Source organism: Coenobita brevimanus, chromosome 86, assembly GCF_032717465.1.
Source record: "Coenobita brevimanus isolate Jiangsu-jjx chromosome 86, ASM3271746v2, whole genome shotgun sequence".
Taxonomy (NCBI): Eukaryota; Metazoa; Arthropoda; class Malacostraca; order Decapoda; family Coenobitidae; genus Coenobita; species Coenobita brevimanus.
Window position 1 is genome coordinate 10,685,725 of NC_137039.1, and position 26,819 is coordinate 10,712,543.

Here is a 26,819-nt window from a genome sequence, read left to right on the forward strand (position 1 = left end):
TACCCCATACGTACGACAGATTTCCTCTAACACTTGGTTACGAAATTCACTGCTATTATTGCTGAGCAATACCTTAGGTGTTGAGTATGGACAAGTCACTGAGGTCACAAAAGCGTGCGCCACCTCCTCTGCAGTTTTCATCTGTAAAGGTGCTAAAACAGTGAATTGCAAAAAATGGTCCACTGCCACCAATACATAGCTTGAGCCTTGATGACTCCTTGGCAACGCTAAGAGATCAGTGGAGACTGTATCCTACGGTGTTTCCAGTAGGGGATATTCCAAAATGGGAGTTGGAGGTCCCGTCGTTCCTCGCATTTCCGAGCACTTGACACACTGACTAACGTGGGCTTCTATGTCCTTCCTCATGGTCGGCCAATAGCATTTCTTTCTTGCCTCACGTATGCATTTGTCGCGTCCAGGATGACCCGCTTCAGGTACGTCATGAACCAACTGTAACACGGCTTGCTGTAGTGTAGCAGGAACAACCAACTGATACATAGTGTCCTTCCCCGGGGGCTGTTTATTCAAAAGGCCCCATTGAAGATGGAAGTGAGTCATTGGTACAGGGAGTTCAGGTAGACATGACTCGTCGCCAGACTTCAAGGCATAGATGACTTGAGACTACATCGTATCCTTACGTTGTTCTGCTTTTACTGTGTCCAGGGAATACCCAGAAAGAGGGATATCCTCATATATGGCAGCAGCAATGTTTCTACTCAGCGCATCAGCAACGACATTTTGTCGGCCTGGTAAATATCTGACCTCTGGGTCAAACTCCATTACCCTGCTGAACCAACGCGCGACCTTACCGTGCAAGTTTTCCCCCCTTAAACAAATCGCATATGGGTGCATGATCAGTTAAGACAATTATCCGGTACCTGAAGATGATATCCCGGAAATGTCCTAAGGCCCACATGACTGCTAAAGTCTCCGAATGCGTTGCAGAGTGATTTTTCTCTGGGGGTCTTAGTGCCCTACTGGCATAAGCAATGGTATGCATTTTGCCTTCCTCATCCTTTTGCTGTAACACTGCTCCCAGTCCCTAACCTGAGATTTCCATGCACAGGTAAAAAGGTTGAGTATAATCAGGAAATGCTAACACGGGTGTCTCTGTCATGGCTTTCTCAAGGTCGTTGAAGCTTTTCTCTTTCGACGGTCCCCATTGCCTTGCAGCATCCTTCTTCAGTAGCATCGTCGGTGGTGATGCGATAGCAGCATAATTGTGGACAAAGCTCCTGTAGAAACCAGTGAGCCTTAGGAATGAGCGAACATCATCCTTGGACTTGGGTTTAGTGAAATTTACCATGGCTGTAATGTTATCCGGCAGAGCCTTGATGTCATCGCCATCAACTAAGTTCCCTAGAAATCTAACATTTGCCTTTAGAAAATCGCACTTAGATAGCTTGATTTTCAGACCTGCGGATCTTAAGGTTTCCATCACTCGTTTTAACTTACTAAAATGAGTGTGTATGTCTTTGCTTACAATAATTAAGTCTTCTAGATAAGCCAGGACGTCCTGCCCAATCATGCCACCAAACAACTGATTTATCTTCCTCTGAAATGTCAAAGAAGCATTACTCAGTCCAAAAGGCATCCAAAGAAATTCAAAGTGCCCACGGTGAGTGCTAAGGCAGTGATGGGACACGACTCTTCAGTCAGCTCCATCTGCCAATACCCTGATGCTAGATCCAGACAGGTGAACACGGTATTTCCTTTACCCAAGGACTGCAGTAAGTCTCTGAGATGCAGAGTTGGGTAACAATCCGGTATGGTTATCTTGTTCACTTGCCGAAAATCCACAACAGGTCTCACACCACCATCCTTTTTAGGCAATAGAAAGAGTGATGCATTCCAAGATGAGGAAGAAGGCTGAATGATTTCATCATGAAGCATCTTTTCAACTTCCTCTTCCACTGCTCTCCTTTGGCTGTGTGGTAGGCGGTATGTAGGCATATATATCGGATTTGTACCAGGGCACAACCCAATATGATGCTTCACCTTGTCCGTCCTACCCAGCGGTTCTCCTGGAAGTGCCACTACATCGGAGAATTCTTTAAGAAATACTGGTAACTGCATTTTATGAGCAACATTATCTGTTACCTTCACATATTGTTCTAGCAGCTTTCCTCTCCCAAGACGTGTAGGTTCCGACTGAGTCGTTGTTTGTGATGTGACTACGGAAGAGATCACTGGTACGTCGTCGATTTCCTTTACATGGGCACCATAGGACATCAAGTCGCCTATATAACAACCATCTCTGAGCTTAACTGCGCCACCACTCATATTTGCGATGAAGAGGGGCGTCTTCTGGTCTGGTCCGACACTACTCAGGGTGGACTCCAGCGACAATGCCTCATGTTTTACGGTGTCTGGTAAACATGCCACATCAGTTCCTTCCGACACATCAGGTACTCAGACAAGAATTTTGTGGACAGTTCGACTGGGTAAGTGGTGATTCCCACTCACTATAGCCCTGACTTGCTTCCAATCTGTAGTCACTTTCTCGGGGCCTCATTCTGGGTCCTCAGAACATTTTATGTGCATGCTATCTGCGCGATAGTGGACTATAGTGTGCTTTGCTTAATTGACATCTCTGAGAAGCCTAGCAGTTCTCTTGAGGTCATCCAGAACACCGCTCTGCGTGTCATGCTCAGTGCACCCCCATGGACTTGTCTTGTCAACCACAGGGCTGAGAGTGGCTTCCCGTCCCTTAAGTACCAGATGTGGGCACATACAACGGCTGTCATTGCCCAACTCTGCCGGCACCGACACCACCTTCCTGTGTCTGCATTACTTGAGCGTGCTCTAAGTCGACCCCCAAAACCACACCCTGAAGGGGACTGGATTCTTACAGCTGCTAGCATCATTCGACACCTGGATGCTACTGATGGCATTATAGGTGACCCCGATTTGCCTTGTCCTGATTATTCTTCTGCACCTCCTTGGCTGCCTTCAGCTTTCACGTGCGTTATGCCTTTGTCAGGGAGTCCCAGGTCCTCATTTCCCACTGTACTATGCCAGGACGGTCTCTGTCGTGTGGCAGCTTTACACACACCAGTCTCTGCCATTTATTATACTGACGGGTCGGTTGATGCTAATGGGAAGGCAGGTGCTGCGATGATCTGTGGCACCCATCTTGAGGCTTGGCGTGTATCCACTGGAGTTTCAGCATACCAGACTGAATTGGTAGCTGTACTTGGTGCCCTTAGACATGGTGATCGACACCTCTCTCAGCATGTTGTGAGCCACACAGACTCCCTCTTCTCCCTCCATGGCCTCATGGTGCACCGCTTCCGTCACAATGTGCATCTGTTGACGAGCATCATGGTTGTGGCTGATTCTATTACCAGGAGAGGTGGTGAAATCTTTCTTCACTGGCTACCTGGACATGTTGGCATTATGGGGAACAAACGTGCTGCTGCTGCTGCTCGTCATGCTTGCTCTCTTCCGGAGGTCACGTTTCCCTTGTGGCCCAGCGTCTCCAGCCTCTCATGCACAAGGTGCTCTCCACCATTGGCCACCTGTCACGTGAAGAACATGAGTCCCAAGTTTGGGAAGGCTCACGCTCAACGCAATGGTAAGCGATGGCGACGTCCTATACACCCCTCTCGGTTACCCCAGGCACACCTAATCATATTATAGTGCGTTTACGCCGCTTGCGATTAGAATTTCCCTGCTACAGCCAGATGGCTGGTAGGAACCCTGACCCATGCCCTCACTACCTTGAACAAAGCGGTCAACCTCTGCTTCATTATGTTCTAGACTGTCCTGCAACGGCCTGCCTCCGTTCCAGTCTGTGCAACCGACCTGTCGGTAGGGTAGACAGATTTCAGACTGCAGCGAGTGTCATTGGACAAACTCCCGCAGCCGTGCTTTTGGAGGTGGTCACTGACTAGTTTGTAGCCCGCTGTAAGTACGTACTTCTACTGTGACGGGCTTCTTGTGCCCGTGTCCTCCCTATACTGGGGAGGCGAATCTCCACTACTACCACTACGCACCAGGCAATGAGACACCACTCCACTCTCCATCATTACATTCAAGCTGCTGCCAAACGCACCACACTAAATCACCCCCCCCCCCACTTTTCCCTAGTTCTTGTAGCCTAATTACCGAATATATCAGATGGTCCATTTTGATTACAGACCATTTGATCACTGTTCATATAATTACTGTAACTTTACGGCATATAATTCTTGAGTTATACGAGTTTTATCTTAAGAGAATATCTTTGCGGTACTCTTTGAATCTTCCCGAGAGTCCAACCGTGACCACGGGATTAATATATTCATGTGTAACAGTATTCTTTCAATATTATCTTAGCTTGTAAAGTTTCATATTTCTAGTGATGCAGATCCTCATTATTATTTCGTTTGGGTTCAATCACAGTTTGAAGAGTTATCTGTCTTAGTTCTTTATGCTTAGCAACTCTTAGATTAAGTTAATTCGAGTTCGAGTTTTGCTATCCTTCGAGTGGTGCAGACGAGATTGAGTGGCCCGCAAGGTGTGCTAATATCTAACTACTTACGCCCTCTCAAATAAGATCACGCTACCACATTTCCCATAAATCCTCTAATAGGATCATGCTACCACATTTCCCATAAGGTCTAAGAAGATAACGCTACCTCACTTCCCATGAATTCTGAGATAAGATCACGCTACCCTATTTCTCTTAATCTCTAAAATTCTCAAATAAGATCACGCTACCCTATATCTCTTAATCTCTAAAATTCTCTAATAAGATCACGCTTCCCCATTTCCCATAATCGCTAAAATTCCCAGCATTACACTGGTGTCGTTTATTGATGACTAAAATTTCTTGTGTTACACTGGTGACTAAAACTTTTCGTCATTACACCTCGTGATTTCGAGTTTGCTTCGGTACCTCATTAGTGTGGCAATGATTTGCCTTGGCCTCGTATTCTTGTTGGGTAAGGAAGCTTCTTAAAACCTCTTCCTTAGCTATTTAATTTTGGATGTGGCTAGTTCTTATCAATTCATTAATGAAAGGTATGGTGGTATTTGATTTACTTAATTAAGGAAGAGGGTAATAAGAAGTTATAAGCAAAATACATCGCCTAGGAAGAAATATTCAGGAGCTTCCTTAACCGACGATGTGACCCCCGCCGCAGGTCTACCAATCCTGTGGGCTGAACTGATTTCCTTGGGTTCCAACTCCATTCCCCTGACAAGAGTAGCTTCCAGTACCATCCCTACCGTGTCTTCATCCAGTGACTCTCTTAGACCACTGATGCTGATATTCCCTGGCTTCCTGATCCTTTTTATCTAGATTAAATGGCATCTCTTGCACCAGTTTCACGAGTTTGTAGTATTTTGTTCGACACCCATTATAACCTACATATTTTTCTTATCTTTATTCTCCCGGGTTCAGCTTCCATCTCCCGTTTGCATTTGCCCATCTCCTCCATCTTCCTGAAACATTTCTCCAAGTCCCTCGCCTTCCTTGTGTGTTAATCGTTGTTTTCTTCGTCTTGGCCACCAACTTCCTAATGTATTTCTTCGTTCTTTTCTTCATCTTGTCCATCGCCCTCTTCATGTGTTCCTCGTTGTTCTCTTCCAGCTTCCTTGTTAGATCACCGGTAGCCTTGTTCACCATTTGTTGGAGAGGGAATAACTTTTTAAGCATCTCTTCAACTATTCCTTCGTTGGGTGAGCTAGGTGCGTCCATAGATGGGTGCGTCATCTCCTCTCGCCTTCCCACCATGGCTGCGAGTCTTCACCAGCCGTTGGGCCTATTCCCCATTGCATTAGTATTCCAGTCATTGTTTTTGGATCCACGGCCACCACCTCTGTCTTATTTTTTCGTCTGGGTAACGAGCTAATCAGCAATCGTCGTGGAAGCAGTGGAAAACATACCTGCCACACGTACTCGATAGAGTAGTTTATCCTTCCATTTTCATTTTCTCTTAGAAAATGATTGTTACTCGTTTTCACTTGACGGGAATTAATATGCGTAACGAAAGTAATTATATATATATATATATATATATCTATATATATATATATATATATATATATATATATCGCTGTCTGTATAAATGAATATATCATAATTGTGCATGTTGCATATGTATATGTATCAGTGGCGTACCTGAGGGGGGGGGGGAGCTGTTTGAAACTGCCTCCCGGGTCGCGAATTTTTTTTTCCTGCCCAGTTCCGTCACTTTGTACATATGGCACCGTTGCCCTGTGTTTAGTTTGGCAACGCCGCGCAGAGCTTGAAACAGTATAAAATAATAACATCCCGGCGAATTTTTTTTTCCTGCCCAGTTCCGTCACTTTGCACATATGGCACCGTTGCCCTGTGTTTAGTTTGGCAACGCCGCGCAGAGCTTGAAACAGTATAAAATAATAACATGCAGGGTCATCAATAAAAAGTGAGTATGCAAGGAAGATACTCTCTACACTTTGCTAAAATTAGTTATATGTTGATTTAATGAAAATGCGGTACGTCTTAGGGGTGGTACATGACTGTTCGTTGAGAACACTTATCAGTAACATATGTTGTAGGCATATACTACTTTACCTGTCATTTCTTGTCATTGCTCCCAGACGTACGATTCAATCAGCTGTGTTTACAGGAGAGAGAGAGAGAGAGAGGTTAGTGACCCATAATATTTTATCACCTAAAACGCTTTTCATGATCATTCTTAAGGGTTAACCTTGGTAATTTCTGCTGCAAGCTGGGAAATATTGGTATCAATGATGCCTGAATATCAATGTTTCATTAGACATTTTCTTAGGTATATATGTCAGGTTAGATTTCAGATTATTTTCTTGTTTTTCTTAGGTATATTAGTAAAATCATTTGTCAGGTTAGATTTCAGATTATTTTCTTCTTTTTCTTAGGTATATTAGTAAAATCATATGTCAGGTTACATTTCAGATTATTTTCATGTTCTCATGTCCTTTATTTCATGTTAAGTATGCTTGAAGGGTTTTTGTATTTGATGAAATGCAAAGCTTTATTTGTTACGGTATAATCTTTATTAAATATTACACAGCACCAGGCACCATATGCTATTTCCCATGTGCTGATGACAGGCATTGGGTCAGACATGAGACATTATAGACCACTGTGTGCAAAATAAGTAAATCAAGAGAAACAAGGAATTTAAAAAATACTCACAATATATTCTATTTGGTAATAGCATTGGGCTGGGAACACATTTGCTGATCTTCAGTGAGGGACTGAATGTAAAATAATGATTGGAAAATAAGCAATTATTGTTGTCATATTAAGGGTCTACTTTGTTGTTGGTGAATAATCTCAGACAGTCTGAACAACCCCGTTACACCATAGCTTACCTTGAAGTTGATTCATGACCAGCAGATCCAGTGATGCGCCTTTGCCGATTGTAAACACAGCTGATTGAATCGTACGTCTGGGAGCAATGACAAGAAATGACAGGGAAAGTAGTATAGGCCTACAACATATGTTACTGATAAGTGTTCTCAACGAGCAGTCATGTACCACCCCTAAGACGTACCGCATTTTCATTAAATCAACATATAACTAATTTTAGCAAAGTGTAGAGAGTATCTTCTCTCTCTCTCTCTCAGCAGACGAGTGACGAAGTAAAGACAGTGGTATGGCCCCTTTTTATATTTATTTAAGCTAAGGCAGCGAAAACTATATGACCTCTATGTCTCTATTATTCTTTCAATCCATGTAAAATATAGATAGTCAGGTATTATATTTATAGTCAAGCATAAAAAAAGTAAATAATTGTGATGAAAAACCTGGCATCCGATATGGCTCACTGCTGCGCGGCGTTGCCAAACTAAACACAGGGCAACGTTGCCATATGTGCAAAGTGACGGAACTGGGCAGGAAAAAAAATTTCGCTCCCGGGTCCCCAGTTGAGGGGGCCCCCAAAAGACTTTAAAATTTATATGAATGTTTATTAATATTTAAAAATATTTATATTTATCATCCCGACAATCCCGGCTGAGATATTAGATAAGTTTTGAGAATGAGAGGGGCTAGGATTTTTGCGGGGCCCCCCTCCTAGTCTCCCGGGCCCCCAGATCTCTAGGTACGCCCCTGATATGTTTGCACGCCTGTACACATACCCAAATCTTTATACATGCGTACCTATATATCCTGAACATGCAGTATGTCTATGGCTACATGTGCATGAATATATACATATATGTACACCCGCGAACCAAAGTTTCGGTACCCCCCTCGATGGAAGGAAGTGGAAGTCAGGGTTAGAGAGAGGGCAGGTGAACGGACAACCGTGAGTGGTACTTTGGAACTGAACCACGAGGCGAATAGTGAGAAACCTAATGACACTGGATTCGAAACATTTCCATGCTATTCATCTGCAAAACATTATGCGTTGGTAACATACATACTGTAACATATACCATAGACTACTGTGTTATCATGGTGTCCTGTGATACTGACCCATCTGTTTCGGATCCTCATCACACAAATAAAGCACCGAGCCAGTTGTATATAAGTTGCAACTTGTCATTATAACTGCAGTCATAATTTTTGTGAATGTTATCCCTGGATTGTCTATAGCTATAATGTAGAATGATTGTGAATTTAATGTTGATTCTCACAGTAGTTGTGCGGATGGTTATATATGTGGCAATTATTTTATATGGACGACTAAACCACATTGTGATGGACAGTGGAGAGCATTCGCCAATAATTTACTATAACCAGATGAAATTAGATGCAAACAACACAAAATATTATGAGACAACGAAGACACAGCTGTGGTATCCTGCTCCGCCTTGTTATCAAGGCCTTAACTGTGGCTTCACCTCATACGTGCATTATTTTCCTTCAGTCTCTGCTTCTTTCTTTACTCTTACTTCCCGGTATCCTCTTACTGCGAGTCGTCATATTCCTTGGAGGGTTTCTTGTCGTCCGGTCCTATAACCCCTACTGTATTACATTATTCCTCGCATCATCACTCCCAACCAAACAACGTTAGCACAAGACTGCTGAATCTGTTAATACCATTATTGCCATTGCCACTACTACTGTAATCCCCCTTTTCCTATTGTGTCTAGTTTCACTCACAGTACTACTACTGCTGCTCCTATTACTACTTCACTATAAATCTGTATAATTATAAATATGATTGTCCTTATGTCTGTGTATCTGTTAATCATATTGTCCCTGTCCCACCGTCGACAACTCGTCACTTACCCCGCACCGCTACCCCAGTTGCACCCCACCCCCCTCTCTCCCACCCGCCATGAGCTCTATTCCTCCCCCACTCCGAACCATTTTACCCCTCACCTCCTTCTTGGGCCACCAGGCCTGTTGTTCACCTTTTACCGGTGAATATACGTGGCATGCATTAATAAGAATAATTATAAAATTGACAGCAACAACATACATCTGCAGTATTCCGAACATTACATAATTATAAAAGTCGCAGACCCAAACGTGCCTATATTACGGAGCTCTGATATATTAACCACAGAACCGACCACAGACCGTTCCTATCACTGCCACTGGACCTTACCTGTAGCACTTCACCATAGTAATACAACCCACTGAAGTCCTTTGTGGGATCACTACACATGTTTGGGAATAATAACAGTGCACAACATGCCTACAACCCATTAAAATACACCTGTGACGTTTCACTGACATCCATTAAATTGCCTAGAAGTTAGCGGACAAACAAACACACGGCTGGATTTAGACTGAGGCCGAATGTCTCGCATCGGTATATGACAACCTGACAAAACTATTACGATCCTGCTTTGTAGGTGTCATCATAGTTATAATAATAATAATAATAATAATCGTAGTAGCAGTAGTAGTAGTAGTAGTAGTAGTAATAGTAGTAGTAGCAGTAGTAGTAGTAGTAGTAGTAGTAATCACATGTTAATATCCATGATACAGAGGAGGACAAACACCATAATCTCCCTGATAAAACAAGTGAAAACAGCTGTGACATATAAAACCAAACAGTGCCATAATATGCTGTAATGGTAGGGTTATAGTATCTATCTATCTATCTATATACCTAGGCTGCTTCCCCCAAGGAAAGGGAGGTAGCCGAGACAGGACGACACACTCCCCATTTACTCATCCATTCAAACACATTCATTAGCATCTTAGCCCCAAAGGGGAGAACGGACAGATCTTCACCGCACCACACCGCACAAGAGTCAACTGCGCAATGCAATCAGTGACATCCGCAGCAGAGCCCGACAGCAGAACTGGTTTACCCCTGCCACATCATAACAGACCCATCCCCTTACCCGCACCTGACCTGACTAGCTGATCAGACCAAATGCGGGAGAATATCCCCTCAGGGCTGCGTCATCACTTATTCATTCACAATTTCTCTCCATTTATTTCTGTCACGCACAGCCACTCTTCCTTGCTCAACAGACATCCCTCTCGCATCCAGCGCTCTCTTCACACTGTCCATCCATCCTATTCATGGTCTTCCTCTCAGCCTTACACCTCTCACATCAGATCTAGTTATCCTTTTCACCAATCGCTCATTATCCATTCTCTCCATATGCCCAAACCATCGCAACACCCTCTGCTCAACTCTACCAGCCATCTCCCGAACAACTCCAGTTCTCCTTCGCACTTCATCATTTCGCACCCGATCCATACGCGTCACTCCACACATACTCCTCAGACACCTCATCTCCATTACATTCAAACTTTTCCTCTCTGCTACACCCATATTCCATGTTTCAGCCCCATATAACGCAGTCGGTACCACAACACCCTCATACAGCCTTCTCTTTACATCCATTCTAAGCGAACGACATTTAAACACTTTTTTCATTCCTCCCAGCACCATTCCTACTTCATTTATCCTAAACTTCACTTCTGCATCTATTCTTCCATCCACAGCAACATGTGACCCTAGTAATTTAAAACAATCTACCTCAAGCAACTCACCATTCAAAACTATATTTATCCCCCCTACCATCTATCAACCTCGTACACTTCATCACTTTACTCTTATTCTCATTTACTTTCAATTTCCTCCTTTCACACACCCTTCCAAACTCCTCTACCAACTGTCTCAATCTCTCCCCTGAATCAGTCACCAGTGCAGTATCATCTGCAAACAGCAGCTGCTTCAGATTCCACTCTCCACCATCAACATTCACCAGACTCAGACCTCCACCTAAAACTCTTGCATTCACCTCCCTTACAACACCATCCATGTAAATATTAAACAACCAAGGTGACATCACACATCCCTGTCGCAGCCCCACTCTCACGGGAAACCAATCACTCACAGCATTTCCCACTCTTACACACGCTCTACTATTTACATAAAAACTTTTCACCCCTTTTAGTAACCTACCATCAAGTCCATACAATCTTAAAACAGTCCACAAAGCCTCCTTATCAATTCTATCATACGCTTTCTCTAAATCCATAAATGCCCAAAACACATCCTTGCCTTTCGCTAAATACTTTTTACACACTTGTCTCACAGCAAACACCTGATCAACGCATCCCCTCCCTCTCCTAAAGTCACACTGCTCATCACCAATCACTCCCTCTGTACCCTCTCTAACTCTCATAATTAACACTCTATCATACACCTTACCTACAACACTCAACAGACTTATACCCCTAAAGCTAGTACATTCATACTTATCACCCTTGCCTTTATACAACGGGACCACACAAGCACTTGCCCAGTCAATTGGCACCATACCTTTCTCAAAGCACACATTCAACAATCTTACTAACCAGTCAACAATAGTCACTCCACCACCCTTCAGGCATTCCACAGCACACCCATCCATACCTGCAGCTTTCCCTGTTTTCATCTCCTTTACTGCCTTCTCCACTTCCTCCTTCGTGATCAAAGAATCATTCAACTCTCCCAACACATTTATTCCTTGCACCCTTCCATCCGCCCCAATCTCAGCCACTCTTTCCTCCTCTACATTTAACAATCTTTCAAAATACTCTGCCCGACTCTTCCTTACTGCATCCATCTCAATTAACATCCTTCCATCCTCTGCTTTTACTCGTTCTTCCTTCCCAGACTCTCCCTTTCGCACCCTTTTCACCTCCTTCCAAAACATTTTCTTATTCTGTTGAAAATTCTCTGTCAGCCGCCTACCCCACCCCTCATCTGCTGCCACTTTAGCATCACGCACAGCCCTTCTCGCTCTATTCTTCTGCTCCTTATACCTTTCATATGACATCTCATCCTTCCTCTGCAGCCACACTTCATATGCACGTCTCTTCTCAGCCACAGCCATACTTACTTCCTCGCACCACCATTCACTTCCTTTTCTTACACCACCACCCACACGTCTCACACCACACACCTCTTCTGCATGCCCCACCACAGCATTCTTAAACAACTGCCATTCCTCCTCCACTCTGCCATTTTCCCGATCTTTCACTGCGTTCCACTCATCTTTCAATTTCTCCTGATACTCTATCTTTTTCTCTCTTTTATCCAACTCACTGACTTTCAAAACCTCCCTGCCACACCTAACCCTCCTAGCTCTCACCCATCTCTTACCTACTCTTAACTTTCCCTCCACCAGGTAGTGGTCAGACATACCTCCACCCTCCCCTCTCAGAACTCTCACATCCAACAATCTTCCTATTACATTCCCTAGACACAACCACATAGTCCATCAAAGCTCTATCAACAACCCTTCCACCCTCCTGTCTCACCCATGTATACTTATAAATATCTTTCTTCTCAAACAGCGTATTCCCAATCACCATCTGTCGCTCAACACACATCGCTATCATTCGTTCCCCATTTTCACTTCTTCCAGGCACACCATGCATACCAACTACACCTTCAACTGCTACATTTCCCACTCTAGCATTCAAATCTCCCATCATTACCACTTTCACATTTGCTCCAAAACTCTGCAGACACTCATCAACATCATTCTTGAAAGACTCCCTCTCTTCTTCATCCTTTTCACTACCAGGCCCATATGCACTCACAAAAACCCACAACTCACGTTCAAATTTCGCTTTCACCCACATCAGTCTCGATGACACCTCCTTCCATTCAATCACACATTGCTGTACTTCCGGACTCACTAACAAGGCCACACCTTCTCTTGCCCTTCCTCTATCAACACCTTACAATCTTCCATTCACACTTCCAAACATAGACTCCCCCTTCCCTTTCATCTTCGTTTCACTCAAAGCTAACACATCCAACTTTCTTCTCACAAACATTCTCCCAATCTCCTCCCTTTTAGCCTCAATCGTACTACATCCACGCACATTCATAGACCCAATCTTCAGGGTACGGTGATAACTCCATCCCCCATCCCTTTCTCTGGCCTGTCTCTTTTTAGGAACTAAAAACAGGAAGGGGTCCCTAGTTCCCTCACCCCGCCCCTTTTAGTCGCCTTTTATGACACGCAAGGAATACGGTGGCAGTATTCTTCCTAACACAACCTGGCCGCAGAGTAGTAGTACCACCCCATAGTGCGGCCAGGTTGTGTCCCCCCCGCCACAGGGGGGTTATAGTAATACTAAATTAATGTTTGACCGCAACCGAACCTTCTGCCCTGGCAAACAGATTCTGCACTGCGTCGACACATGCTATTCCGGTGTGTGTCCTTCTCAGTATCATGCCTAATAACATGTGATTAATTATTATTATTATTATTATTATTATTATTACTGTGATGACACCTGCAATGCAGGATCACAAGAGTTTTGTCAGGTCTTTATATACCGATGCGAGACATTCTGCTTCTGTCTGTCTGTGTCCAGTCGTTTGTTTGTTTGTCCTCTAACTTCCCCTACGCTATTTGATGGATGTCAGTGAAACATCATATGCTTATTATAGTGGTTTGTAGGCATGTTGTGCACTGTTATTTTTCCCAAACACGTGTAGCGATCTCACAGAGGACTACAGTGGGTTGTATTACCATGGTGAAGTGCTATAGGGAAGGTGTAATGGTAATGATAAGAACGGTCTGTGGTCGGTTTTGTGGTTAATATATCAGTGCTCCGTAATATAAGCACGTTTGGGTCTGCAGTTATTAAGTGTAATGTTAGGAACACTACAGTACACATCTACGATGTTGTTGTTATTATTATATTATTATCGCCTACCTTTAGAAGGCGGAGCAATCATGTTTTTAACTGCATCTGTGTGTGTGTGTGTGTGTGTGTGTGTGTGTTCCTATTATATCTCATGAACGGCTTGAGCTATCAACATGAAGCCTTCAGCGTATCAAGATATGGCCAAAATCTTGGAGTTCGAAATGGCAACTCGGGGTCAGAGTCAAGGTCACCAAACTAACTGCTAAAGGTCAACTAGTTTTTATTGCCTGCCTTTAGCACCATTAAATCTCATGAATGGCTTGAGCTATCAACATAAAACCTTCATGGTATCAAAATATGGCCTAAAGTTTGGACTTGGCAAACTGAATATTTTAAAGGACGATTACCGTTTAGCTCTCAAATGCCTTCTTTTTTATTATTAATGCATGCCACGTATATTCACCGGTAAAGGGTGAACAACAGGCCTTCTGGCCCAAGGATGAGGTGAAGGGTAATGTGGTGTCGGAGCGGGGGAGGAGTAGAATCCATGGTGGGTGGGAACTGGAGTAGCGGTGCCGCGTCAGTGACGAGTTGTCGACGGTGAGACAGGGACAATATGATTAACAGATACACAGATATAAGGACAATCATATGTATTATTATACAGATTTATAGTGGAGTAGTAATAGGGGTAGCAGTACTAGTACTGTGAGGGGAATTGCAGTAGACACAATGGGGAAAGGGGGAATAGTAGTGGCAATGGCAATAATGGTATTAACAGATTCAGCAGTCTTGGGCTAACGTTGTTTGGTTGGGAGTGATGATGCGGGGAATAATGTAATACAGCAGGGGTTATAGGACTGGACGACAAGAAACCCTCCAAGGAATATGACGACTCGCAGTAAGAGGATACCGGGAAGTAAGAGTAATAAAAGAGGCAGAGACTGAAGGAAAATAATGCACGTATGAGGTGAAGCCACAGTTAAGGCCTTGATAACAAGGCGGAGCAGGATACCACAGCTGTGTCTTCGTTATCTCATAATATTTTGTGTTGTTTGCGTCTAATTTCATCTGGTTATAGTAAATTATTGGCGAATGCTCTCCGCTGTCCATCAAAAAGTGGTTTAGTCGTCCATATAAAATAATTGCCACATATATAACCATCCGCACAACTACTGTGAGAATCAACATTAAATTCACAATCATTCTATATTATAGCTATAGATAATCCAGGGATAACATTCACAAAAATTACGACTGCAGTTATAATGACAAGTTGCAACTTATATACAACTGGCTCGGTGCTTTATTTGTGTGATGAGGATCCGAAACAGATGGGTCAGTATCACAGGACACCATGATAACACAGTAGTCTATGGTATATGTTACAGTATGTATGTTACGAACGCATAATGTTTTGCAGGTGAATAGCATGGAAATGTTTCGAATCCAGTGTCATTAGGTTTCTCACTATTCGCCTCGTAGCTCAGTTCCAAAGTACCACTCACGGTTGTCCGTTCACCTGCCCTCTCTCTAACCCTGACTTCCACTTCCGTCCATCGAGGGGGGTGCCGAAACTTTGGTTCGCGGGTGTACAGATATATACTATATGCATAATGTACTCGTATGTGTGCATATATGCCTCTCTCTGAGTACTGTACGTATGTGCATACATGTGTGTCCATGTACCACTTTACTCATTTCAAAACATGTAGTGATTATTACCATAACAACTTTGTACCATGTATGTGTCATTGCATGTCTGTTCATTAGCCTATAGTGCTTGTAATGATAATTACTTCTATACCTTCTATGCCTAAGATACCGATTTTTTTTTTTTTTTCCTGCTCTCATGCACCTTTCCCTGCTTGGCCTTCAGGGACAGTGTTCCCGACAGTGTTGGGGCTTGTACTGAATGGTAAACAAGAAACCTAAAAAGAAAAAAAGGCCACTGCATACGTATGCACCATACGTGTGTATGTATGTACCACTTTGCTCATCTCAAAACTTGTAACGATAATTCCTGCAACATCTTTGTGCCATGTATGTGTCACTGTATGCCTTTGTTCGTTATTGTGCTTGCAGTGATTATTTCTATACTTTCTATGCCCTAAGGTATCAATGTAACTATTTTTTTTTTTTCTGCTCTCATGGACATTCTCCTGCTTGGCCCTCAGCGACAGTGTTCCCCAGAGTGTTGGGGCATGTACAGAATGGTAAATAAAGAACCTAAATAGAAAGAAGTACTGTTTGTTTGTCTCCAAAGAATTCGTTCATCATTCTATTCTCCTCTGCAGCTCTGTGGCAGAGGTCTCACCAGTATCCGTGCTGATCTTGTCACACTCAAATCCTGCCGACCCTCTACCCCACGCATGGACACGTACAACTCCTGCAATTTATTTTAGCCTTTACCTTCAATCACTACTGCTGACCATCTACCTATCACTCTGTTCCCCATCACTGACACCCCCAGCTCAGTAGCCTGTACTTAGCCTGTCCATCCTGTTCACGTTTATACTGAGCAGTCTGTCCTTGCTAATGCCTTTACTAAATCTGCTTTTCCCGTCTTCGCCTCCCACCGTCTATAGCGTGAACTGTCTGCTCTTACCTCTGCCCTTACTTCCTTCTCTCTCTCTCTCTCTCTCTCTCTGGCCAAGGTTAGGAAAACACCCTTTTAATGCGAGTTAGTGTTGGATTTGATCGTTTAATTCAATGTATTTATGTAAGAAACAATGACAGTCACCTAAGAAATGTACAGTGATACTGATAGGGCTTTTAAACTAACTTAAACACTTCTTCGTGACTAGCATCATACTCTAGTATTAACCTAGTATTACAGTTTAGCATTCAAGATGGAGAGGTGGCAGTTTTATGCCAAGTTAGAATAAAAACAGAGTAGCTAAGATTTGCTATGAAGAAGGAACATGTTAGGGTGTGAGGCATGAAGAAGCGCTGAGCCTTAGGGGGCGGACTATCTAGAGCGTTGGCCTTGAGTCTAATAGGTAAATAATTAATTAATAAAACACAATTAACCTTCATAAACATTGCCGGTCTACAGGGGGTACAAAAAGTTTGGACTCCAGCCACATTTATCTATTTTATTCCTTGCAGCAAATGTAGCAACAACGGATGAAAAATAGCAATACCTTTCTGAAGATGTCCCGTCCTATGATTTTGACTCACTGACGAAGCTTTGTGGTTTATGGTTGTATGATGTGTTACTGCATCTCTCTCTCTCTCTCTCTCTCTCTCTCATAAGGAACAGACCCACGTCATGTTGACTATTGGCAGTTTCTTCAAAATAAAAGACAAGATCCCACGTGATTTTCAGTCGTCTCTTGTATACAAATCCACGTGCGACAGCTGTAAGGCATGGTGTATCGGCAACACTGAGAGACACTTCAAATTACGAATTGCTGTACACACAACAAAAGCCCCTGGCAGCTCACAAACCCCGTTTGATCCTGAAGTATTTGAAGCTCGAAGAGTGAAACAGAGGATAGTGTTAGTGCATTTGATCCTGAAGCATTTGAAATTTGAAGAGTGGAAGAGAGGATAATAATTATCAGCAGTGCTCGAGCCTCAGATGCCTCAGGGTTTAACTACACATGTACTGCGCGGGACTTAGGGTGTTGGGGGTTCATTTTGCTCCGTCCGTTCAAACAGGGACTCAAGTAGCTACAGTAAAGCCCCTTTCTTAGCAATTAGAATTCCCTCGGTGCATTTGGACCATCCATTTCCGGTGATAATGCTTCGGTATTGTTTTGAAGTTCTAGGTAAAAGGACAATTATGGAGTCTTTATTTACATATTCTAAACCCTCCATTGCATCCCGTGAAGTCACTCAGCTGATTCGTTCCGATGCAGGTTGGTTTATTCTGTTTTTTATTTATCATCTTTATTAGTTATTTATATCTGTCTTTTAGTACATTACACTGAAGGCTTTTATACCAACAAGTCTTGCCTGACGTATGTTTATATATTAGAAATTTTACGGCTTGGTTGGCATCATCATCTTATCTTCATACGCCTTTAGTGTCCTTCATTCATCTCTCTCTCTCTCTCTCTCTCTCTCTCTCCTGTGTCCAGGCTTTGATGACGATTTGCGTAAATACAATTAAAGAAAATCACTGGATCTTCCCTGTAACCGAATGCTGGATCCCTGGTGTGGGTGGGTGAGTAGGCGGGTGAGTCTGTAGGTGGGTGAGTCAGTGTAGGTGGGTGAGTCAGTGTAGTTGGATGAGTCAGTGATGGTGGGTGAGTCAGTGTAAGTCACTGAAGGTGGTTGAGTCAGTGTAGGTGGGTGAGTCAGTGTAGGTGGGTGAGTCAGTGTAGGTGGGCGAGTCAATGTAGTTGGATGAGTCAGTGTAAGTCAGTGTAGGTGGCTGAGTCAGTGTGTAAGTGGGTGACTCAGTGTTTGTGGGTCAGCCAGTGCAAGTGGGTTAGCCATTGTAGGAGTTTGGGTCAGTGTAGGTGGGTGAGTCAGTGTAGATGGACGAGTCAGTGTAGGTGGGCGAGTCATTTGGTGTCGGTGTAGGTGTGTCAGGAGTGAGTCAGTAAATGATGGGTGCATTAATATCGTGTTACTTTAGGTCAGGAATGTTAGAGGGGTGATCAGTCAGTGTAGATGGGTGAGTCATGTAGGTGGGTGAGGGGTGAGAGTGAACGATGGGTGAATTATCGTATTACTCTAGGTCAGGAAGGCTAGAGAGGTGGTGAGTCAGTGTAGGTGGGTGAGTCAGTGGTGACTCAGTGTAGGCAGATGAGTCAGTGTAGATATGTGAATTAATAAGGTGTTACTTTAGCTCAGGAAAGTTAGAGCGGTGTTGAGTCAGTGTAGGTGAGAAAGTCAGTGGGTGAGTCAGTGTAGGTGGGTGAGTCATATAGATGAGTAAGGGGTGTGTCAGTGTGGGTGGGTGAGTCAGTGTAGGTGGGTGAGTCATTGTAGGTGGGTCAGGGGTGAGTCAGTGAATGATGGGTGAATTAATATGGTGTTACCTTAGGTCAGGAAGGTTAGAGGGTGGTGAGTCAATGTAGGTGGGTGAGTCATTTAGTTGGGTGAGGGGTGAGTCGGTGTAGGTGGGTCAGGGGTGAGTCAGTGAATGACGGGTGAATTACTAAGGTGTTACTTTAGGTCAGGAAGGTTACAGAGGTGTTGAGTCAGTGTAGGTGGGTGAGTCAGTGTGTGAGTCAGTGTAGGTGGGGGTAGAGACTGGCTGCCTTCCCACCTGCAGCAGCACCACTAAGTAGGTGGCCACGAAGCTGCCCATCTGAAAAGTAAAAGAAATAATTAACGGATGGAAGTGAAGCTTGAATGTATGGAAGTGAAGCTTGAACTTATGGAAGAGAAGCCTGAACGTATGAAAGTGAAGCTTGAACTTATGGAAGAGAAGCCTGAACGTATGAAAGTGAAGCTTGAATTTATGGAAGAGAAGCCTGAACGTATGGAAGTGAAGCTTGAACGTACTGAAGTAAGCTAAAAGTATAGAGGTGAAGCTTGAATGTATGGAAGTGAAGCCTGAACGTATGGAAGTGAAGCCTGAACGTCTGGAAGTGAAGCCTGAACGTATGGAAGTGATGCCTGAACGTATGGAAGTGAAGCCTGAACGTCTGGAAGTGAAGCCTGAACGTATGGAAGTGATGCCTGAATGTATGGAAGTGAAGCTTGAACGTCTGGAAGTGAAGCTTGCACGTCTGGAAGTGAAGCTTGAAAGTATGGGAGTGAAGCTTGAACCTATGGAAGTGAAGCTTGAACGTACTGAAGTGATGCTTATGGAAGTGAATCTTCAACATATGGAAGTGGAGCTTAAATGTATGGAAGTGAAGCCTGAATGTATGAAAGTGAAGCCTGAACGTACAGAAGTGAAGCCTGAACGTACAGAAGTGAAGCCTGAACGTACAGAAGTGAAGCCTGAACGTATAGAAGTGAAGCCTGAACGTATAGAAGTGAAGCCTGAACGTATAGAAGTGAAGCCTGAACGTATAGAAGTGAAGCCTGAACGTATAGAAGTGAAGCCTGAACGTATGGATGTGAAGCCTGAACGTATAGAAGTGAAGCCTGAACGTACAGAAGTGAAGCCTGAACGTATGGATGTGAAGCTTGGACCCTGTTGGAAGGACAAAAATCAAGAGTAAGAGAGTGGAAGTGATTTGTCTGAGAGGAGTATGTGGAGTTATGTCGAAGCTCTCTAACACCTCTTTCTAAGTGATTTATTTTGGTTATTAAGACTTACTGTCCTATTCTTCGTTATGTAAATCCTCCAAACACCGCCATATTCTGCATAAATAATGTACAAAAGGATATTAACCTGCAATATCCAAAAATAAACAGCTAAGGAAGAGGTGCTAGGAGTGAAGGGAAGCTCTGGCGTTGGTGTGGATATACTGCAAAACATTAAAAGAAATACTGAGATGGTTTGGTTTTGTGGAGACGATTGAGAATGAGAGACTGGCCAGGAAAGTGTATGTGAGTGAGGTGGAGGGAGATGGAGAAGGGGAGAAAGAGCATAAGATGCAGGGATCGGGTGGACAGATATTTGAGAAAATGGGGTATACCTCGGAGAGAGGGCAGCCCGATGACAGAGGACAGGATGGCAAGGAGGTAATTTAAGAGTGATAGACATTACTCCAAGTGATATGTACTGTATATATATAATCTATATTGAGCCTCGTAACAACACTTTTTTTACCGATCTTTTTTCCATATTTCGCCTTAGCAAGAAACCAGCAAATTATCTAAGCAATTGACAGCATCCAAGTAAGCCATCCCGGGAGTACACAAGCTACATCTAGGTGAGTCAGTCAGTCAGTCAGTATTTAGAGACACAAAGGAAGATGGGACATGGAGACAGAGGAAGAGAAGGATGATAGAAGGGAATTTTAGTAGTTAGTACACACACACACACACACACACACACACACACACACACACACACACACACACATGCAAAGTAATTAAGCTGCTCTCTCTCTCTCTCTCTCTCTCTCTCTCTCTCCACACACACACACACACATTGACGGTAACGTTGTGGTGTTGATCTGGATGTGATGGAAGGGTGTTAAGGGAAATAATTTGAGATGGTTTGGACGTGTGGAGAGGATGGAGAATGAGAGACTAACTAGAAGATTTTATGTAAGTGAGGTGAAGGAGGAGGGGCGAGGAGGAAACAGAGACCATAGATGAGATGGAGGGATGGTGTGGAGACATACGTGAGGGAAGGAGCTGTGAGCTGGAGGGAGGGTAGCTAATTTACAGGAAAAAGGGACGTGGAGGCGGTTTGTTTGTGGTCACCCGTTACAGGATTAAGGCGCCTGGCAATAGATAGACATATAAATAGATAAGCAGATAGACGGACAGACAGGCAAATAAATAGATAAATAGATAAATAGGTAGATAGACAGATAGATAGATAGATAGACAGATAGATAAATAGACAGGTAGACAGACAGACGGACAGATAATTAGAAAAATAGACAGTTAGACAGACAAATAGACAGACAGACAGATAGGCAGACAAAGATAGACAGATAGATAGACAGCAATATAAAGGGTAGCCAGTGCACGATAAGGTCAACTCACCGAGACCATTGTACCGCTGTTGAGTGCGTACCATCCACCAATATTAACTCTGCCAATGGCTCCCAGGTGCTGGATGAGACGGTACACCTGAGGATACACAGGTACACTCAGGCCAGGCACACAGGTACACTCAGGCCAGGCACACAGGTACACTCAGGCCAGGCACACAGGTACACTCAGGCCAGGCACACAGGTACACTCAGGCCAGGCTGTACACCGAGGTTAATAATGCTGAAGCTTCGGGGCCCAAACTTACGAGGGCCACAGTATTTAACTATGAAAAATTCAGTTTATTTCTCTTATACTTTATAGTCTGTTTAGTTTTACTTGGCTTTAATGACTGGAAAATACCGTGGCCAAAATATAGTGAGTTTTGTCCTTGTTGTAATGAATGGAAATTATAATGGCAAGTTTTTGTGTTAATATTCCACGAACTTGTGACATTTGACAAAGCCTTAGCAATGTATGTATTTGTGTATGTATGTATGTATGTATGTATGTATGTGTGTGTGTATGTATGTATGTATGTAATGAATGGAAATTACAATGGCAAGTTTCTGAGTTAATATTCCACGACCTTGTGACATTTGACAAAGGCTTAGCAATGAATGTATTGTGTATGTATGGGTGTATGTACAGCATGTATGTACAGCTCCGGACAGATGAAACGGCTACACCCCATCCACCAGCGACTTGGTTTGGGTCTCAGTGGTTCTGGTAAAAGTTGCAGGTGGAGGGAGGGGGGATGTGGGAGGGTGAGGAGGGGAGAAATGTGGGCGGAGTTATATAGGGGGTAGTATGGGAGGGTGAAGAAGCAGCACAGTCTGGCTGGTGGGAGGGGGAGGCGAATGGTTGGGTAGTGGAGACGAGAGTCTGCTGGAGGGTAAGACAGGTGAGTGTGATTAGATGAAAAGAAATTACAAAAAATGAATTATTATAATATCTGCTGCATATATTGCATTTTATCTACTAAATAAAAACACTGTCTATTATTCACCACCGTATTTGTGTATCTACTCATTATTATTATCCTTTGGATATTAGGCAATAAATAAAGATATTGGACGGTCTTTCGGACCCGAACCAATTTTTTCATAACTCTTTTCTTCAGCTATTTCCGTATTCCTATTATCTCTCGTGCTTGAAGTCCCCCTTTTTATCACTTTCTCCTACGCCCTACATTTTTTTTAGGCATAAGGCAGTTTAACTTTTTTAAATAACCATATTTGTCAACAAATATTCCTTTCATTAATCTATGTAATTACCTTTTTTCTTTCAATATGCATTTGTCTAATAATGGATGTTACACCTTAATTGGCGCCGCTATTTGACGTTTTGAATAAATTTGGTCTAAATTTACGCATATATTGCAGTCTCTCTCAAGTAGGCTGGCAACCTCACACATCCTCCCCCCTGCTTTCTCCTTCTCTCGCTACCCGTTCCCTCCTTTCCTTTTGTAGTACTGTTTATCTATTCTTTCTCATATTTTTAACCTCATTCCTTCTTGCAAACTTCTAGTGCCATAGGAATTTCTCCCTTATCACCTACAGTCCTACTACATGAAAGTGGAAAAAACTGCCATCGGGAAAAGAATAACTGGAAATTTATGGCGAAGGTTACGATATTAGTTATTTAGAATGAAAGTGTTGGTAGATACGCATTCTTGACGTGATTATCGCAGCCACAGCATTTCGCCTTCATAAAACAGAAGGACTATAGGTTTCATGCCTTACCTCCTTACGTCCAGCATTACTGTGCAGAAAACCATGTATAACACATTAAGGACCACAAGGACAGTACTGGTAGTCATCGTGATTCTCATGAATCTCTCCATAGGCTATTGAAAACAGTGCTTTATGCTCAACTTCAGAATTATGTTCTCATCATGGCAATGATAGGCAAAGATAATAAAAACAATATATACAACCAAATTATCATTTATTATACAACAATGCTCAAACTGCCTCCGTGCTGCAGTCTCAAGGGTGTAACCAGCTCACACAATCACATGTAACCTGAAGAAATTAAATACATGATCCCATATATATATATATATATATGTATATATATATATATATATATATATATATATATATATATATATATATATATATATATATATATATATATATATATCAATAACCATGAACAACACTGTTTGATCTAAAATTTATTGTGTTGGGTAAAGCAGAGGACACTAACTAGCATGGCAACCGACCACACGGAAACCACCATGTTGCACTACACGCCACAGAAACCGATGCACAGACCATGATATCAGCGAAAAGACTGTGAGAAGAGTATTGCACGAAGCAGGGTTGCATCACAGGACCCTAGCAAACGTTATGTTGACAAGCCAGAGGATTTTTGGAAGTGTGTCACTGAAGGCGCAACTGCTGGAGAAGGAATAATACTCGGTGAGTATTATTTCTGAGGTTTTCGCTGGTATAAACTAAACTATTCAGTCATACATGACCATAAAAATATATTAATAAATACTGCAGGGGGGCAACCAGTTTCGTTACAACGTCAGTCCATGCAGAGGAAATTACTTTGGGCATATAGGGTTACTCGATGTTAAATTTCATAAGTGTAGAGCCTGTATATGTATATACAGTATATATATATATATATATATATATATATATATATATATATATATATATATATATATATATATATATATATGACCAAGTATTTAATTTTTTTCAGGTAGCACGGAGGCAGTTTGAGCTTTGTTGTATGATAAATGATAATTTGGTTGTATATATTGTTTTTATTATCTTTGCCTATCATTGCCATGATGAGAACATAATTCTGAAGTTGAGCATAAAGCACTGTTTTCAATAGCCTATGGAGAGATTCATGAGAATCACGATGACTACCAGTACTGTCCTTGTGGTCCTTAATGTGTTATACATGGCGTTCTGCACAGTAATGCTGGACGTAAGGAGGTAAGGCATGAAACCTATAGTCCTTCTGTTTTATGAAGGCGAAATGCTGTGGCTGTGATAATCACGTCAAGAATGCGTATCTGCCAACACTTTCATTCTAAATAACTAATATCGTAACCTTCGCCATAAATTTCCAGTTATTCTTTTCCCGATGGCAGTTTTTTCCACTTTCATGTAGTAGGACTGTAGGTGATAAGGGAGAAATTCCTATGGCACTAGAAGTTTGCAAGAAGGAATGAGGTTAAAAATATGAGAAAGAATAGATAAACAGTACTACAAAAGGAAAGGAGGGAACGGGTAGCGAGAGAAGGAGAAAGCAGGGGGGAGGATGTGTGAGGTTGCCAGCCTACTTGAGAGAGACTGCAATATATGCGTAAATTTAGACCAAAGTTATTCAAAACGTCAAATAGAGGCGCCAGTTAAGGTGTAACACCCATTATTAGACAAATGCATATTGAAAGAAAAAAGGTAATTACATAGATTAATGAAAGGAATATTTGACAAATATTGTTATTTAAAGAGAAAGTTAAACTGCCTTATGGCTAAAAAAAAAATGTAGGGCGTAGGAGAAAGTGATAAAAAGGGGGACTTCAAGCACGAGAGATAATAGGAATACGGAAATAGCTGAAGGAAAAAGTTATGATAAAATTGGTTCGGGTCCGAAAGATCGTCCAATATCTTTATTTATTGCCTAATATCCAAAGGATAATAATAATGAGTAGGATACCCAAATACGGTGGTGAATAATAGACAGTGTTTTTATTTAGTAGATAAAATGCAATATATGCAGCAGATATTATAATAATTCATTTTTTGTAATTTCTTCTCATCTAATCACACTCACCTGTCTTACCCTCCAGCAGACTCTCGTCTCCGCTACCCAACCATTCGTCTCCCCCTCCCACCAGCCAGACTGTGCAGCTTCTTCACCCTCCCACACTACCCCCTATATAACTCCGCCCACATTTCTCCCCTCCTCTCCCTCCCACATCCCCCCTCCCTCCACCTGCAACTGTTACCAGAACCACTGAGACCCAAACCAAGTCGCTGGTGGATGGGGTGTAGCCGTTTCATCTGTCCGGAGCTGTACATAAGTATGTATTGTCACGGCCTTACTAGCAAGCCCTCCAAATGACCCAAAACTAGGCCAGCACTTTTAAACTACCTCCCCAACAAGTGACCCCAGCCAAGCCGGCACGCTCAAACTACCCCCTCGAACTATCTAGAATACACCAATCCTGGACCAGCTGGTGCTGCTCTTCTGGCCAATGGCAGACCAGCTTGGAAGTATAAATTCTCAACTCCAGGAAGCCAGTGTAGTCCTAGATCTGCACTCAGTCAGTATTGATTCTGCTCTGGTCTTGAATTAGCTTGTTGTTATTTTCCTTTGTATAACAAATTTTAAATATTTTTATTAGAGAAATAAGTTAATTGTGAGTTTGTTTTTGTGTAATATTAAATTAATAACAGGACTTGTGTTTCTTTATTCATTTTATTATTACCCTAATTTGAGCGAGGGTTTGAGTAAGGACCTGCAATTTAGCTTGTTATCAACCTCGCCTCCACCTAAACTGCATAAGGCCTAACTGGGGTTGTAACAATATGTATATGTACTGTATGTATGTTGCGTGTGTTTGTGTATGGATGTATTTATATACATTCACGTCTGAAAAGCATTTCTGTGGAGTGTGTGTGTGTGTGTGTGTGTGTGTGTGTGTGTGTGTGTGTGTGTGTGTGTGTGTGTGTGTGTGTGTGTGTGTGTGTGTGTGTGTGTGTGTGTGTGTGTGTGTGTGTGTGTGTGTGTGTGTGTGTGTGTGCGTGTGTGCGCGCGCGCGCGCGCGTTCTTACCTACCTAATTGTATCTTTACAGGAATGAGTCAAGCTCGTAATGTCCCGTGTCTTAAACCATATTTATCGTACATATCCTTAAATTTGTGAATTGTTTTGGCACACACCATTTCATTCGGTAGTGCATTCCATTGATCAATTGCTCTGTTTGGGAAACTGAATTTCCTTACGTCTTTATCACCTCTCTTCTTATGCAGTTTTTTGCAGTGTCCTCTTGCTGATGCTTCTCCATATATTAAGTAATCATTTATGTCTATTTTCTCCTTTCCTGATATGCACTTATATAGCATTATCATGTCACCTCTTTTCCATCTCTCCTGTAGTGTTGGTAGTTCCAGTTTATTTAGTCTTTCTTCGTAGCTTAGGTCCCTTAAGCTTGGTATCCATCTTGTAGTGGCCCTTTGAACTTT

The 26,819-nt window shown here is 42.7% G+C and overlaps 1 protein-coding gene across 1 annotated transcript; it reads right to left on the reverse strand.

Annotated features, from left to right (window-relative positions):
- Positions 1-1,042: 1,042 nt before the first annotated feature.
- LOC145410570 (uncharacterized) lies at positions 1,043-2,232 on the reverse strand. The gene is made up of 2 exons (XM_080280686.1): positions 2,101-2,232; positions 1,043-1,378 (listed from the first exon to the last, which is right to left on the reverse strand). The coding sequence occupies exons 1-2, from the start codon at positions 2,230-2,232 to the stop codon at positions 1,043-1,045; spliced, it is 468 nt and encodes a 155-aa protein (XP_080136812.1).
- Between the last annotated feature and the right edge of the window lie 24,587 nt (positions 2,233-26,819).

Coding starts and splice junctions, on each gene's coding strand:
- LOC145410570 (XM_080280686.1), bottom strand. CDS start 2,232: ATGTCCTATGGTGCCCATGTAAAGGAAATCGACGACGTACCAGTGATC. Junction 1,379..2,100: donor TGCTAGAACAATATGTGAAG/GTAACAGATAAT, acceptor GATTTTCTAAAG/GCAAATGTTAGATTTCTAGG.